Here is a 14,654-nt window from a genome sequence, read left to right on the forward strand (position 1 = left end):
AAAGAGCAGCAGTAAAATAACAATAGCGAGACTTTATACAGGGGGTACCGGTACAGAGTCAATGTGCGGGGGCACTGGTTAGTTGAGATAATATGTACATGTAGGTAGAGTTAAAGTGACTATGCATATATAAACAGAGTAGCCGCAGTTTATGGGGGGGGTGGGGGGGGCAATGCAAATAGTCTGGGTAGCCATTTGATTAGCTGTTCAGGAGTCTTATGGCTTGGGGGTAGAAGCCTCTTGGACCTAGATTTGGCGCTCCGGTTCCGTTTGCCGTGCGGTAGCAGAGAGAACAGTCTATGACTTGGATGGCTGGAGTCTGACAATTTTTGGGGCCTTCCTCTGACACCGCCTGGTATAGAGGTCCTGGATGGCAGGAAGCTTAGTGATGTACTGGGCCGTATGCACTACCCTCTGAAGTGCCGTGTGGTCGATTAGTTGCCGTACCAGGCAGTGATGCAACCAGTCAGGTTCTATTCGATGGTACAGCTGCAGAACTTTTTGAGGATCTGAGGAACCATGACAAATCTTTGTCGTGCCCTCTTCACAACTGTCTTGGTGTGTTTGGACCATGATAGTTTGTTGTTGATGTGGACACCAAGGAACTTGAAGCTCTCAACCTGCTCCACTACAGCCCAGTCGATGAGAATGGGGTCGTGCTCGGTCCTCCTTTTCCTGTAGTCTACAATCATCTCCTTTGTCTTGGTTACGTTGAGGGAGAGGTTGTTATTCTGGCTCCACCCAGCCAGGTCGCTGACCTCCTCCCTATAGGCTGTCTCGTTAAGGGAGAGGTTGTTATTCTGGCTCCACCCAGCCAGGTCTCTGACCTCCTCCCTATAGGCTGTCTCGTTGTTAAGGGAGAGGTTGTTATTCTGGCTCCACCCAGCCAGGTCTCTGACCTCCTCCCTATAGGCTGTCTCGTCATTGTCGGTGATCAGGCCTACCACTGTTGTGTCGTCTCATCGTTGTTTCATCAGCAAACTTGGTGTCGGAGTCGTGCGTGGATAAACAGGGAGTACAGGAGGGGACTGAGCACACACCCCTGAGGGGCCCCCGTGTTGAAGATCAGCGTGGCAGATGTGTTGTTGCCTACCCTTACCACCTGGGGGCGGCCCGTCAGGAAGTCCAGGATCCAGTTGCAGAGGCAGGTGTTAAGTCCCAGGGTCCTTAGCTTAGTGATGAGCTTTGAGGGTACTATGGTGTTGAACGCTGAGCTGTAGTCAATGAATAGCATTCTCACATAGGTTTTCCTTTTGTCCAGGTGGGAAAGGGCAGTGTGGAGTGCAATAGAGATTGCATCATCTGTGGATCTGTTGGGGTGGTATGCGAATTAGATTAGGTCTAGGGTTTCTGGCATGATGGTGTTGATGTGAGCCATGACCAGCCTTTCAAAACACTTCATGGCTACAGATGTGAGTGCTACGGGGCAGTAATCATTTAGCCAGGTTACCTTCACTATCTTGGGCTCAGGGACCATTGTGGTCTGTTTGAAACATGTACAGTGGGCTCAGATTACTGGCACCCCTGACTGGCAATGCACAAACAATACTTTAAAAAATATTAACAATATAATTATAGAGAATCTCAATACCAACATGTGAGGAATACTGTACTTTATTAATGTTTCAATGGAACCCACCAAAATGATACAATTATTTAATACAAAAAACATTTCACCAAAATCAAGGTTCATCATTGTTGGCACTACTTATTTAGTACTTAGTGCAACTTATTATTTAGTACTCCTTATTTAGTACTTAGTGCAAATTATTATTTAGTACTCCTTATTTAGTACTTAGTGCAAATTATTATTTAGCACTCCTTATTTAGTACTTAGTGCAAATTATTATTTAGCACTCCTTATTTAGTACTTAGTGCAAATTATTATTTAGTACTCCTTATTTAGTACTTAGTGCAAATTATTATTTAGTACTCCTTATTTAGTACTTAGTGCAAATTATTATTTAGTACTCCTTATTTAGTACTTAGTGCAAATTATTATTTAGTACTCCTTATTTAGTACTTAGTGCAAATTATTATTTAGTACTCCTTATTTAGTACTTAGTGCAAATTATTATTTAGCACTCCTTATTTAGTACTTAGTGCAAATTATTATTTAGCACTCCTTATTTAGTACTTAGTGCAAATTATTATTTAGTACTCCTTATTTAGTACTTAGTGCAAATTATTATTTAGTACTCCTTATTTAGTACTTAGTGCAAATTATTATTTAGTACTCCTTATTTAGTACTTAGTGCAAATTATTATTTAGTACTCCTTATTTAGTACTTAGTGCAAATTATTATTTAGTACTCCTTATTTAGTACTTAGTGCAAATTATTATTTAGTACTCCTTATTTAGTACTTAGTGCAAATTATTATTTAGTACTCCTTATTTAGTACTTAGTGCAAATTATTATTTAGTACTCCTTATTTAGTACTTAGTGCAAATTATTATTTAGTACTCCTTATTTAGTACTTAGTGCAAATTATTATTTAGTACTCCTTATTTAGTACTTAGTGCAAATTATTATTTAGTACTCCTTATTTAGTACTTAGTGCAAATTATTATTTAGTACTCCTTATTTAGTACTTAGTGCAAATTATTATTTAGTACTCCTTATTTAGTACTTAGTGCAAATTATTATTTAGTACTCCTTATTTAGTACTTAGTGCAAATTATTATTTAGTACTCCTTATTTAGTACTTAGTGCAAATTATTATTTAGTACTCCTTATTTAGTACTTAGTGCAAATTATTATTTAGTACTCCTTATTTAGTACTTAGTGCAAATTATTATTTAGTACTCCTTATTTAGTACTTAGTGCAAATTATTATTTAGTACTCCTTATTTAGTACTTAGTGCAAATTATTATTTAGTACTTAGTGCCACCACCTCTGGCAATTATAACAGCATGGAGTCTTTTCCTGTAATGTTTGACAAGGTTAAGGAACACATTTGGAGGGATTTTGGACCATTCCTCTATTCAGATCCTTTCAAGATCCTTCACATTCTTGGGTTTACGCTTATCAACTGCCCTCTTCCACTCAGCCCACAGGTTTTTAATTGGATGGAAGTCCGGCGACTGAGATGGCCATGGCAGAAACATTGATTTTGATGTCACAGAACAATTTCTGTGTGGCTCTTGAGGTATGTTTTGGGTCATTGTCTTGTTGGAAAGTCCACCTACGGCCAAGTCCCAGCCTTCTGGCAGAGGCAACCAGATTGTCAGCCAAAATTACCTGATACTTGGTTGAATTCATTATGCCTTCAATCTTAACCAGTACACCATGACCTCTGGAATTAAAACAGCCCCAAAACATCACTGACCCCCCTCCATATTTCACCGTGGGTATGAGGTGCCTCTCCTTGTATGCATCTAAGTTTCGACGCCAAACATGCCGATGATGTATCTGACAAACATTCAATTTTGTTCTCATCTGACCAGAGCACCTTCTTCCAGTCGTAATTTAAATGTTTGGCAAACTCCAAGCGATTGCATCTGTGTCTAAGGGTTAGAAAGGGCTTTCTTCTGGCAACCCTTTCTGTGGTTTTGGAGGTGGTGTCTGGTGGTGCTTTTTTTAAAACCTGGTGACCCCAAGACTCCACCAAGGCCTGCAATTCTTTCACAGTTATTGGGGATTTTGTTGCTTCTCTCACCATCCTCCTCCCTATCCTTCTACCCGTGATGTTTTCAACTGTTCCATATCTTCTAAAACATTTTAATAATTGCCCTGACAGTGCTCAGTGTTATATTCAATCGTTTGTGGATCTTCTTGTAGCCATTACCAGATTTATGAAGGTCTACAACCATCTGTCTCTTGAACTGCCAGGTCTTCGGTTTTCTTCATGGTGTTGGATGGCAAAGGGACATTGCATGCCTGTTACCTCATTTTGATACCCTAGTGAAACAGGAAGTGATGTAATGGCTCAATATAGTTCCTTAAGACTTTGATCAAATTAAATAAGTGGAATTTAATTAATGGTTTAATTTTGGTAGATGTTATTTACAGTCATCTGTAAGGGTGCCATTAATTGTGAAACCTTGATTTGGGGCGCATAGATTTTTTATTAAATCAATAGATTATTTTGGTGGGTTCCATTGAAACATTAAGTACAGTATCTCACATGTTGGTATTTTGAGTTTCTCTATAATTGTGCATTGCCAGTCAGGGGTGCCAGTAATTTTGTATTCAATGCCATTGGATGAATCCCGGAACATATTCCAGTCTGTGCTAGCAAAACAGTCCTGTAGCGTAGCATCCGTGTCATCTGACCACTTCCGTATTGAGCGAGTCACTGGAACTTCCTGTTTTAGTTTTTGCTTGTAAGCAGGAATCAGGATATAATTATGGTCAGATCTGCCAAATGTAGGGTGAGGGAGACTTTTGTATGAGTGCGTGTGTGGTGGTCTAGATTTTTTCCCCCTCTGGTTGCACATGTGACATGCTGGTAGAAATGAGGTAAAACTGATTTAAGTTTCCCTGCATTCAATTCCCCAGCTTTCACTTTTTATTTAACTAGGCAAGACAGTTAAGAACAAATTCTTATTTTCAATGACGGCCTAGTGGGTTAACTGCCTTGTTCAGGGGTAGAACGACAGATTTTTACCTAGTCAGCACGGGGATTCGATCTTGTAACCTTTCGGTTACTAGTCCAATGCTCTAACTAGGCTACCCTGCCGCCCCAACTAGGATCACCGCTTCTGGATGAGCATTTGCTTGTTTGCTTATGGCCTCTTATACAGCTGGTTGAGTGCGGTCTTAGTGCCAGCATCGGTTTGTGGTGGTAAATAGACTGCTACGAATAATAGAGATGTGAAGTCTCTCCGTAGATAGTGCGGTCTACAACTTATCATGAGGTATTCTACATCAGGCGAGCAATACCTCGAGACTTCTTTAATATTAGACATCCTGCACCAGCAGTTAGACAAATAGACACCCCCCCTAGTCTTACCAGACGTAGCTGCTCTGTCCTGCCGAAAAACAGAGAAGCCAGCCAGCTCTATATAATCTGTGTCATCGTTCAGCCAAGTCTCGGTGAAACATAAGATATACGTTTTTAATTTCCCGTTGGTAGGATATTCTTAATCGTAGATCGTCCAGTTTGTTTTCCAATGATTGCATGTTGGCCAATAATACCGAGGGTAGTGGTGGTTTACTCGCCGACGAATTCTCACAAAGCACTCAGACCACTACCCCCTGTATTTCAGTCTTTTCACGTGAATGACAGGGATTTGGGTCTACGGGAAGCAGTATATCCTTCACATCGAAAAAAAATCTTCCTCCAGTTCGAGGGGATCGCTGTTCTGATGTCCAGAAGCCGGTCAAAGTAAACGGTAGCAGCAACATTATGTACAAAATGAGTTACAAAATTTTTGGAAAAATAAAAAAATAAATAGCAAAGTTGGTTAAGAGCCAGTAAAACGGCAGCCATGCCCCCTGGCGCCATCTCTCAGTGTCTCTCTACTATGAGTGGGAAGACTTGGGAACAGATGTCAAAAATTTAAATCACTTGGAGCAAATTTCCTGGTGCATTTACAGTCTCATGTTCAACAATGAACATTCACTAATATGTGAAGGGTTCACCAGTTGGTCAGTTAGTCAACGCCCCCCTGGGATTTCTTCACATGTTACAAAGTGGGATTAAAATGGATCTGTTCTTTTTTTTGTCAACGAAATACAAAAAATACTAAATGTCAAAGTGGAAGAAAAAAAACATTAAACAAATGTTAGAAACACCTTTGGCAGTGATTACAGCTGTTTGTCTTCTTAGGTAAGTCTCACAAGAGCTTTGCACACCTGTATTGTGCAATATTTGCCCATTATTCTTTTCAAAATAGAAGCTCAGTCAAGGTGTTGGAGATCACGGCTAGACAGCAATGCTCAAGTCTTGCCAACCATTTTCAATGAGATTTAAGTCAAAACTGTGATTTGGCCACTCAGGAACATTCAGTCTTCTTGGTAAGCACTTCAGTGTAGATTTTGCTTTTCGTTATAAGTTATTGTCCTGCTGAAACGTGAATTCCTCTCCCAGTGTCTGGTGTAAAGCAGACTGAAGCAGGTTTTCTAGGAGTTTGCCTGTGCGTAGCTCCATCCCATTTCATCCTGAAAAACTCCCCAGTCTTTGTCAATGTCAAGCACACCCATACCATGATGCAGCCACCACCATGGCTGAAAAATAAAGAGGCAGTCAGTGATGTGTTTTGTTGGATTTGCCCCAAACATAAGGCTTTGCATTTAGGACAAAAAAAGTGTATTAAATTTGCTATGTTTTGTTGCAGTATTACTTTAGTGCCTTGTTGCATACAGATGTATGTTTTGAAATATGTTTTATTCATTTAGGTCATTATTGTGAAATCCCTACAACACTGTTGATCCATCCTCAGTTTTCTCTTTTTAAATCACCAATGGTGACATCCTTAAGCAGTTTCCTTCCTCTCCTGCAGCTCAGTTCAGAAGGTTGAGTGCATCTGATGTGTCTGGGTGGTTTACAGGGTTTTCCCCAGTCGGCTATACTTATTTCAGCTGGGTACTAGCGTCACTAGTCAGAAACAAAAGTCTGCCAAGCCCTCTCCTACTAGAATTAACATAACATAGCAGGCGTAAAAGAAACGCCTGAGCAGAGTTCCAACATCCGTGTGTCAGCGGAAAAGGAAGCTAGGTTGAGAGCTGTATCCACCCAGAAAACCAGAAGCATCCGGTTGTTGGCAACTCCGATAAGGGTGCACTGGAATGAATGATAAGCATTGATAGTGACAGGCTCCTGTCCTAAGGTGACACAGAAACACTGCTGGTTTGACAGGCTGCCGTCTGTCCTGCCTCTCTGTGTGTGTTGTGGGTAAATTTGCATGTCCCATAGCCTATAATGTGTTAACGATGAGTCGATATCCCACTTTGCCTACGGTTTTCTGGCACAGTCATGTATTTTCCTTCTCGCGCAGGGTCCGACATTAACGCTGGCCCGAGGCCAGTAAAAACACGTGTCGGGCCAGTGGAGCTGGTCAGGCCATTAGCTTTTCAGCTCATTTTTCCTTTCAAAGTTCAACATTTACCTGCTCTGTCGCAGTCTACCGTTGAAAACCACACGCGTAAACATCAAGCTATTTGTATTTGAGCACAGTGCAGTAAAAACGAACTATTTTATTTGTTTTCTATCATAGTTTCATCAGCTGTTTAAAATTAACACTGTAAAAAGTGTGAATTTTCTGATAGTTGCTGGTTGAAAATACAGAGGCCACCAAAAGAGAGCTTGTTCGCAGGGGAGCCCGGCCGGCTATTTTTTCCATTTGGCAGGCTACTCCATGTGGAGAACACTTTAATACATCCCCCACAGCGTCATTATTAACTTGACCATGATACCTAAACAGATATATAAATGTCTGATTTGTTATTGTTACCCATTGACCAATCACTGCCCTTCTTTATGAGGCTTTCGAAAAGCTCCCTGGTCTTTGTAGTTGAATCAATCTGTGTTGTATATATGGGGGACAGACGACGGGTTAGTCATTCAAAAATCATGTCAACCCCTATTATTTCACACAGAGTGAGTCCATGTAACTTATGTGATTTGTTAAGCCACATTCTAGTTATTAACTTGTAAAAATGTGTATTATTTTTTCACTTTGACATTATGGAGTATTATGTAAATCATATACAAAAAATTACAAATATATTTAAATCCCACATTGTAACAAAATGTGGAAAAGTTTGAGATGTAAACTTTCTATAAGCACTGTACCTCCAGCCAGCAGACGTGTCCCATCAGGCTACCTTATCAGGCTACCTTATCAGGCTACCTTATCAGGCTACCTTATCAGGCTACCTTATCAGGCTACCTTATCAGGCTACCTTAGCTCCAGCCAGCAGACGTGTGTGTGTGTGTGTGTGTGTGTGTGTCCCATCAGACTACCTTAGCTCCAGCCAGCAGCCCCAGGGCGATGGCTACTCTAGCCCGTAGATCAGGCCGGTCCTTGGGCCACACGTAGGACAACATGTTAGACAGGATGGTCCTGGAATTCACCTCCTTCAACTGCCACCAGGACACAACAAGAAAAACACTGTTAGATGACATCACATTGCTTATTCACATGGCTCAGTTGGTAGAGCATGGAGGTTGCAAAGACAAGGATTGTGGGTTCGATTCCCGCTGGGGTCTCCCATACACATGACTAAGTCCCTTGGGACGAAAGCGTCTCTGCTAAATGTCATCCGTTATCATTTAAATGTGTTCCTCCTCACTGTGATCACAGAACAGGAAGTTTAAATGTGTTCCTCCTCACAGAACAGGAAGTTTAAATGTGTTCCTCCTCACAGAACAGGAAGTTTAAATGTGTTCCTCCTCACAGAACAGGAAGTTTAAATGTGTTCCTCCTCACAGAACAGGAAGTTTAAATGTGTTCCTCCTCACTGTGATCACAGAACAGGAAGTTTAAATGTGTTCCTCCTCACTGTGATCACAGAACAGGAAGTAAACGCATCTAACGTCACAGAACTTAGGAAAAAGCTTCACTTGTCCAAAACAATGACTAATAATAATACTCAGAGGGAAAATGTGGATCATTAATGACCATTTTAATGACCAATTCTATAACAATACGGTAAGACATTGTGTACTGGTTGTCCAATAGGATCCTGTAGTTCTCTTTCCCAATTGGTTTGACAGACAGGGAAAACTTGAGGCCCCTGTAGCTGCTCTCCAGGCCCCAGGCAACTCACTGACACCTGATGTTTGGTGTGGGGGTGTGTACGCCCAGGGAAACGGGGAGCAGACTGGCCATCTGTCTCCAGGTGGACACGGCGAGCCTGCCTGACACTACATCTCCCAGAGGGCCGTAGGGCTGGGCAGCAGCTCAGCGATAGAAAGAGGTCTCTAGAGGGACATCATCATCAAGGGCTTCCACCATTTTAAAGTAGTCATCTGAGTGGAGATTCGAATGGGTTGGGAGCGATCAGCCAATGATCAGAGCATTGTCGTCATGTTGTGGTGCCTATGATTTGTAAATATCTTTAAGCAATATCTCTGCCATCTAGTGGCCACAATAAATTAATGAGAACATTTGGTTCAGGACTCCAGCTCTGCAGGTAAATATCCAATATTACCATTGCACTTTTCCCCCCAAATACAAAATAGAGTGCTTTAAAATAGAGATAGACCCGATGGTGCTGCCCATGTTGCAGACGCCATAACGGCACAGATACAAAGATGAGTCCTCTATCTATCTCTATGCTACAGACCTGTCTCCAGGAAGACCCAGAGAGCCTGTGTGACATATCCATATCCACCAAAAAAATAATGGCGCCAGACAAGCTGAGGGGGCAGCACAACATGGCTGGCATCCCATCTGAGAGCCAAGATGGTTGTTGACCTGCTTTGTCAGCCAGCTGCCACAGGGGCTAAAGCTACAGAGCTGCTGAAGAGCAGCAACACCAAGCTGGTTATAGTACTGTGTGTGTTGCACGCTATACTGAAACTTTGGTCGTTTTTCTACACAAAAAAATAATGTTTTGATACCAGCATTTTGGTTACGTTCAGTACTTGTGTCAAATGCATCTTACGTGATTGAGCGGGTCACGTAGGTCTATCAGAACAGCCCCTTTAAAGCAGGGCCTGGTCCACTTCCTCATTCATTACTAGAGCTCTCTGGGATGCATTGTTAGCTCCCCACTCATGCTGCACACAAGTGTAATGTGACATGGCATGTAGAAATGTTGAAACTGTTCGTTACTGTTCGCAAAACAATGTCCTACAGGCTAGAACCCTTTACAATGCAAGAAGATACCGGTATATTCCATCTTTGTAGGATAACTTTCCTAGCTAGCTGACAGCTGAAGCTAACATTCATTCACCACCCTGGTACTTTGTTTATGATAATATGCAAACTAAAGGTTTTATTTATGTATTATATTAAGTCAAAATAAAAAAGTGTTAATTGTTCATTCAGTATTGTTGTAATTGTCATTATTACCAGTCTATATAAAAATCGGCCGATTAATCGGTATCGGCTTTTTTTGGTCCTCCGATAAATCGGCATCGGGTTTTTTTGGTCCTCCAATAAATAGGTATCGGCGTTGAAAAATATCATAATCGGTCGACCTCTAATGCAAACCATGAAGCAAAATATGCAGATTTTCAAAGCTGATTGCCACCAAAACATTATCAATTCACTTAATTTCCCTTGCCACCAAAAACAAATTAACTTTGCCTCCCGTCGGGTTTCCACTAGATTGCATAGCAACAAAGATTCCACAGCCACATTCTACCTCCAAATGACATCATTATTTTCTTAAAGAGACAGCGCAAACTTTTATAAAAGGGTTTGCTTCTTCCATGCAAACATTGTTGATCAGTACAATAAATATGATCTCCTAGCAGTTGACAATAAAATAAGTCCTAAATGGAGGAGAAACAGACTCATCTGTAGCCCCATGAAATCAGCCAAAACCAGCTCAACGCATGACAGACCTATTGAATAATATATATTCACCTGTATTGTGACTAGACCTATTGAACAATATATATTACCTGTATTGTAACTAGACCTATTGAATAATATATATTACCTGTATTGTAACTAGACCTATTGAATAATATACACTGCCCCTGGCTATCACCTAAATGTAAAAAAAAAAAAAACGAATAAATCCTGCCGTCTGGTGTGCTGTGAAATTATTTGTTTTTCTACATTTGATACTTACGTGTATTTAAAATCAAAAACTTCTAGACTTACTCAAGTAGTATTTTACTGGGTGACTTTCACTTTTGAGTCATTTTCTATTAAGGTATCTTTACTTTTACTAAAGTATGACAAGTATGATATTTTGGGTACTTTTTCCACCGCTGCTTTATAACAGGACAGACAATATACCAATCGGTTGTTGCTGGTCTAGTAATGGAATTAAAGCTGCAATATGTCACTTTCTGGGCGAAACAAATTCACATAGAAATGTGAGTTATAGATCTGTCATTCTAATTGAAAGCCAGTCTAAGAAGCAGTAGATCTGTTCTATGTGCACTATTTCTATGCTTCCCATTCTTAAATTTCGTTTTTGCGTCTTACTTTTGTACACCAGATTCAAACAGCTGAAAACACAAAAATTGTCACAGTGGTTTAGATGGTTCAATGATTCTCTACACAACTGCTTGTTTTGTCACAAACTATAAATTAGACGAACTCGTCGAATTTTAGCAGCCAGGAAATGGTAGAGCAATTGCAATAGGTCTTTTAACATTTTTTTGTTGGTCTACTATGAAAGTAAAGGTGACTCTTTCCCTGCAGAATTGAGTTAGGAACAAATGAATGATCACCTATTTTCTCTCTGTTTACATGCTGATCGTGGAGCTAATAAAATAACATGCTTCTGTTACAGAACATTTGGAAGTACTATTTTTCTTACCACATTTTTGGGGTCTGCGTTTAATCTTCCACCCGCATTTCCGTGCCAACATGTCCGTTCTGTCACCTGCACATGCTGTGAACAAGCACGCACACACACACAATATTACAACTAGATTCTTCAGAGTTCATATTTAAACGGAATTGTTTCTGATACCGTAAATGGCATAGGCTCCAATAACAATCTAACCTACCTTTGCAGCCTCCAGTAAACGTCTGCTGTCGTCACTCCTGTTGACTGTCCATGTGGCTGTCCTCAGGTTGGGGCTCAGCTACAGAACAGGAGAGGAGGAGAGACCAGAGAGGAGAGGAGAGACCAGAGGAGACCAGAGGAGAGGAGAGACCAGAGGAGAGACCAGAGGAGGAGAGGAGAGACCAGAGGAGAGACCAGAGGAGGAGAGGAGAGACCAGAGGAGACCAGAGGAGGAGAGGAGAGACCAGAGGAGACCAGAGGAGACCAGAGGAGACCAGAGGAGAGACCAGAGGAGAGGAGAGACCAGAGGAGAGGAGAGACCAGAGGAGAGGAGAGACCAGACCAGAGGAGAGGAGAGACCAGACCAGAGGAGAGGAGAGACCAGAGGGGAGGAGAGACCAGACCAGAGGAGAGACCAGAGGGGAGGAGCCTGTTTCAGTAAAAATGTACAGACTCAGAGGGAACAGAAACATTCCTTCTTGTTGAAAGATTCCCCTGAGGGCTATGGGATAAAACAGAGGCTAAAAAGCATGCAAGTTCAAACACAGCCGGTGTCAGTTGAGGTCACAATGTTCAGATAATATTTAACAGATTGTATTTAGGAGACAGAGGTTGTGAACAGAACTAAGACTACAGAGTGGAGGTGGTAACCCGTATTGATGACCTGTGGGTCGATCCATTTAGTTTCAGCCATGACACCCACCATTTCAGAGAGTTCTTAAATATTTTCTGTAGTTAGAAATAGATCCGCATTCCTACAACATTATTTTGTTGAGATATAATTTGATTTCTGAGAAAGTATACTAATTGATTGCACCCATATCGGCCATTTTAATTTATAGGATCCAAATAATATTCAATACATTTCGTACCCGACATCCGATTTGGACCAAACTGTTTTCAAACAATGAGTAAGACATGAGGAATCCAAAGACATGGTCAAAAGCTCCTCACGGACCCGCCACACCATCCCACTCCAATGACCGGTACACAGTATCAGATCTGACAGACACAGACCCACCACACCATCCCACTCCAACGACCGGTACCTGAGCTCGATTTCAAGTCTCAAAGCAAAGGGTCTGAACACTTACGTAAATAATCTATTTTTTTATTTATTTGCAAATATTTCTAAACACCTGTTTACACTTTGTCATTATGGGGTATTGTGTGTAGAACAAGGCTGTGTAGTGTGTAGAACAAGGCTGTGTAGTGTGTAGAACAAGGCTGTGTAGTGTGTAGAATAAGGCTGTGTAGTGTGTAGAATAAGGCTGTGTAGTGTGTAGAATAAGGCTGTGTAGTGTGTAGAATAAGGCTGTGTAGTGTGTAGAATAAGGATGTGTCCCTTTGAGCTTCACCATGCTCAAAGGGTTAGTCAATGTCTGCTTTTTAATGTATTCTTTATACCCCATCTACCAATAGGTGCCCGTCTTTGCAAGGCATTGGAAAACCTCCCTGGTCTTTGTGGTGAATCTGTGTTTGACTGCTCGACTGAGGGACCTTACAGATAATTGTATGTGTGGGGTACAGAGATGAGGTTGTCATTCAAAAATCCTGTTAAACACCATTACTGCACACAGAGTCCATGCAGCTCATCATGTGACTTGTTGGGTACATTTTTACTCCTGAAGTTACTTATGCCATAACAAAGAGGTTGAATACTTGACAAGACATTTACGCTTTTCAAGGCCGCCTCAGCATCGCGGCTACGTTCCATACTCGGCATCGCGGCTACGTTCCATACTCGGCATCGCGGCTACGTTCCATACTCGGCATCCCGAGTTGGTTCACATTGTGACAGTGTTGTCCAACAACTATGAGTAAAGTCTGTCATCATACCAGTAGTATTAGCTCGCTTACAACCTGGGGTGTAATCATTAGTCCAAACAGTTGCAAAACATTACATTTCTAGAGTTTCTATTGGACAAATTCAGGTAGGTCCCTCCCAGTTTCGTTCGCTTCCGTTTACGAAACGTTTTGCAACACAATTGGCCTAATGAATACGCCAATGGTGTTTGCCAAGTTCAGCCAATATCAGTCGGTTCCAGGTTGGCGTCTTATCTCACGGGACATACTGTGTACTGACACGTTTTACTCGGTCAGTTCCAAAGTAGGCAAACAGCCTAGCGGTTGAGAGCGTTGGGTCGAATCCCTGAACCGACTAGGTGAAAAATCTGTCGATGTGCCCTTCAGCAAGACACTTAACCCCAATTACTCCTGTAAGTCGTGAAGGTATAAGAGCTTCTACTAAATGACAACTGTAAATGGTCAACACGTAACCCACTCACTGGGGCCCACAAACTATATACCTCGGTGACAAATTTACCCAACAAGCTACGTATGAGGTGTAACTTTAGTTAGTTATCAAAGTATATTTAGCTAACGTTAGTTAGTAATGTGTCGAAATCACTTTCACCTCAACTTGCCGGCTACGAGTAGCAGGCAAGGCTGGCTACCTACCTAGCAAAACATCGACAGCCATGGCAATCTTGTGAAAACATGCACCACAAGCTTGGTTAGCTTAACTTTCTGGTAGCTGCCACATATTACTATAATATAACTTATCAACACACGGTCATCCCAAACTGGATAACGTTATAACATGTTGATGTGCCCTTGTCAGCTTGTGTCGAAAGTGTGACTCTCAGAACAGTGTCCTTCTCCCCCTCACCAAATAAGTAGTCTGTTGTTTCCGTTGTTTCCCATTCGGTTTGTTACCTCCTCTCCAAACATGATAAAAACTTGTCTTTTGCAGTAAAATAGCCAATTTTCTTCTTTGCAGGTGTAAAATGCATTCCAGCGGTACCAACAGCGGAGCCATTTTGCCAAAGGAAGGCGGGTTCGATAACGAACAAACTTACGCAATTTCCTATTAGAACGAACTTTGCCCCCGTCGTCATTCATTACTTTTTAAAGGAATAAAATCACAATAGCTATCTATGTGGCTATTTCTAAACATGTGGTCATTATATACTTAATCAAATAACATTTCGACGTGTTGCTTGTAATGTAGGTTTTACTCTTCTGATTGATACGATTTCTAAACAATCACGTACTTGTGACCT

The 14,654-nt window shown here is 41.4% G+C and overlaps 1 protein-coding gene across 1 annotated transcript in view; it reads right to left on the reverse strand.

The window, feature by feature from the left end:
- Window positions 1–14,438, reverse strand: part of abcb7 (ATP-binding cassette, sub-family B (MDR/TAP), member 7) — a 61,622-nt gene extending 47,184 nt beyond the window's left edge. The window contains exons 1-4 of the mRNA XM_038984772.1: window positions 14,261–14,438; window positions 11,591–11,668; window positions 11,398–11,472; window positions 7,913–8,032 (exon numbers count right to left, since the gene is read on the reverse strand). Of these exons, the coding sequence (XP_038840700.1) occupies window positions 7,913–8,032; window positions 11,398–11,472; window positions 11,591–11,668; window positions 14,261–14,410 (423 nt within the window). The 5' untranslated portion in view covers window positions 14,411–14,438. The remainder of the gene's footprint in view (window positions 1–7,912; window positions 8,033–11,397; window positions 11,473–11,590; window positions 11,669–14,260) is intronic.
- Between the last annotated feature and the right edge of the window lie 216 nt (window positions 14,439–14,654).

Source organism: Salvelinus namaycush, unplaced genomic scaffold (assembly GCF_016432855.1).
Source record: "Salvelinus namaycush isolate Seneca unplaced genomic scaffold, SaNama_1.0 Scaffold264, whole genome shotgun sequence".
Classification (NCBI taxonomy): Eukaryota; Metazoa; Chordata; class Actinopteri; order Salmoniformes; family Salmonidae; genus Salvelinus; species Salvelinus namaycush.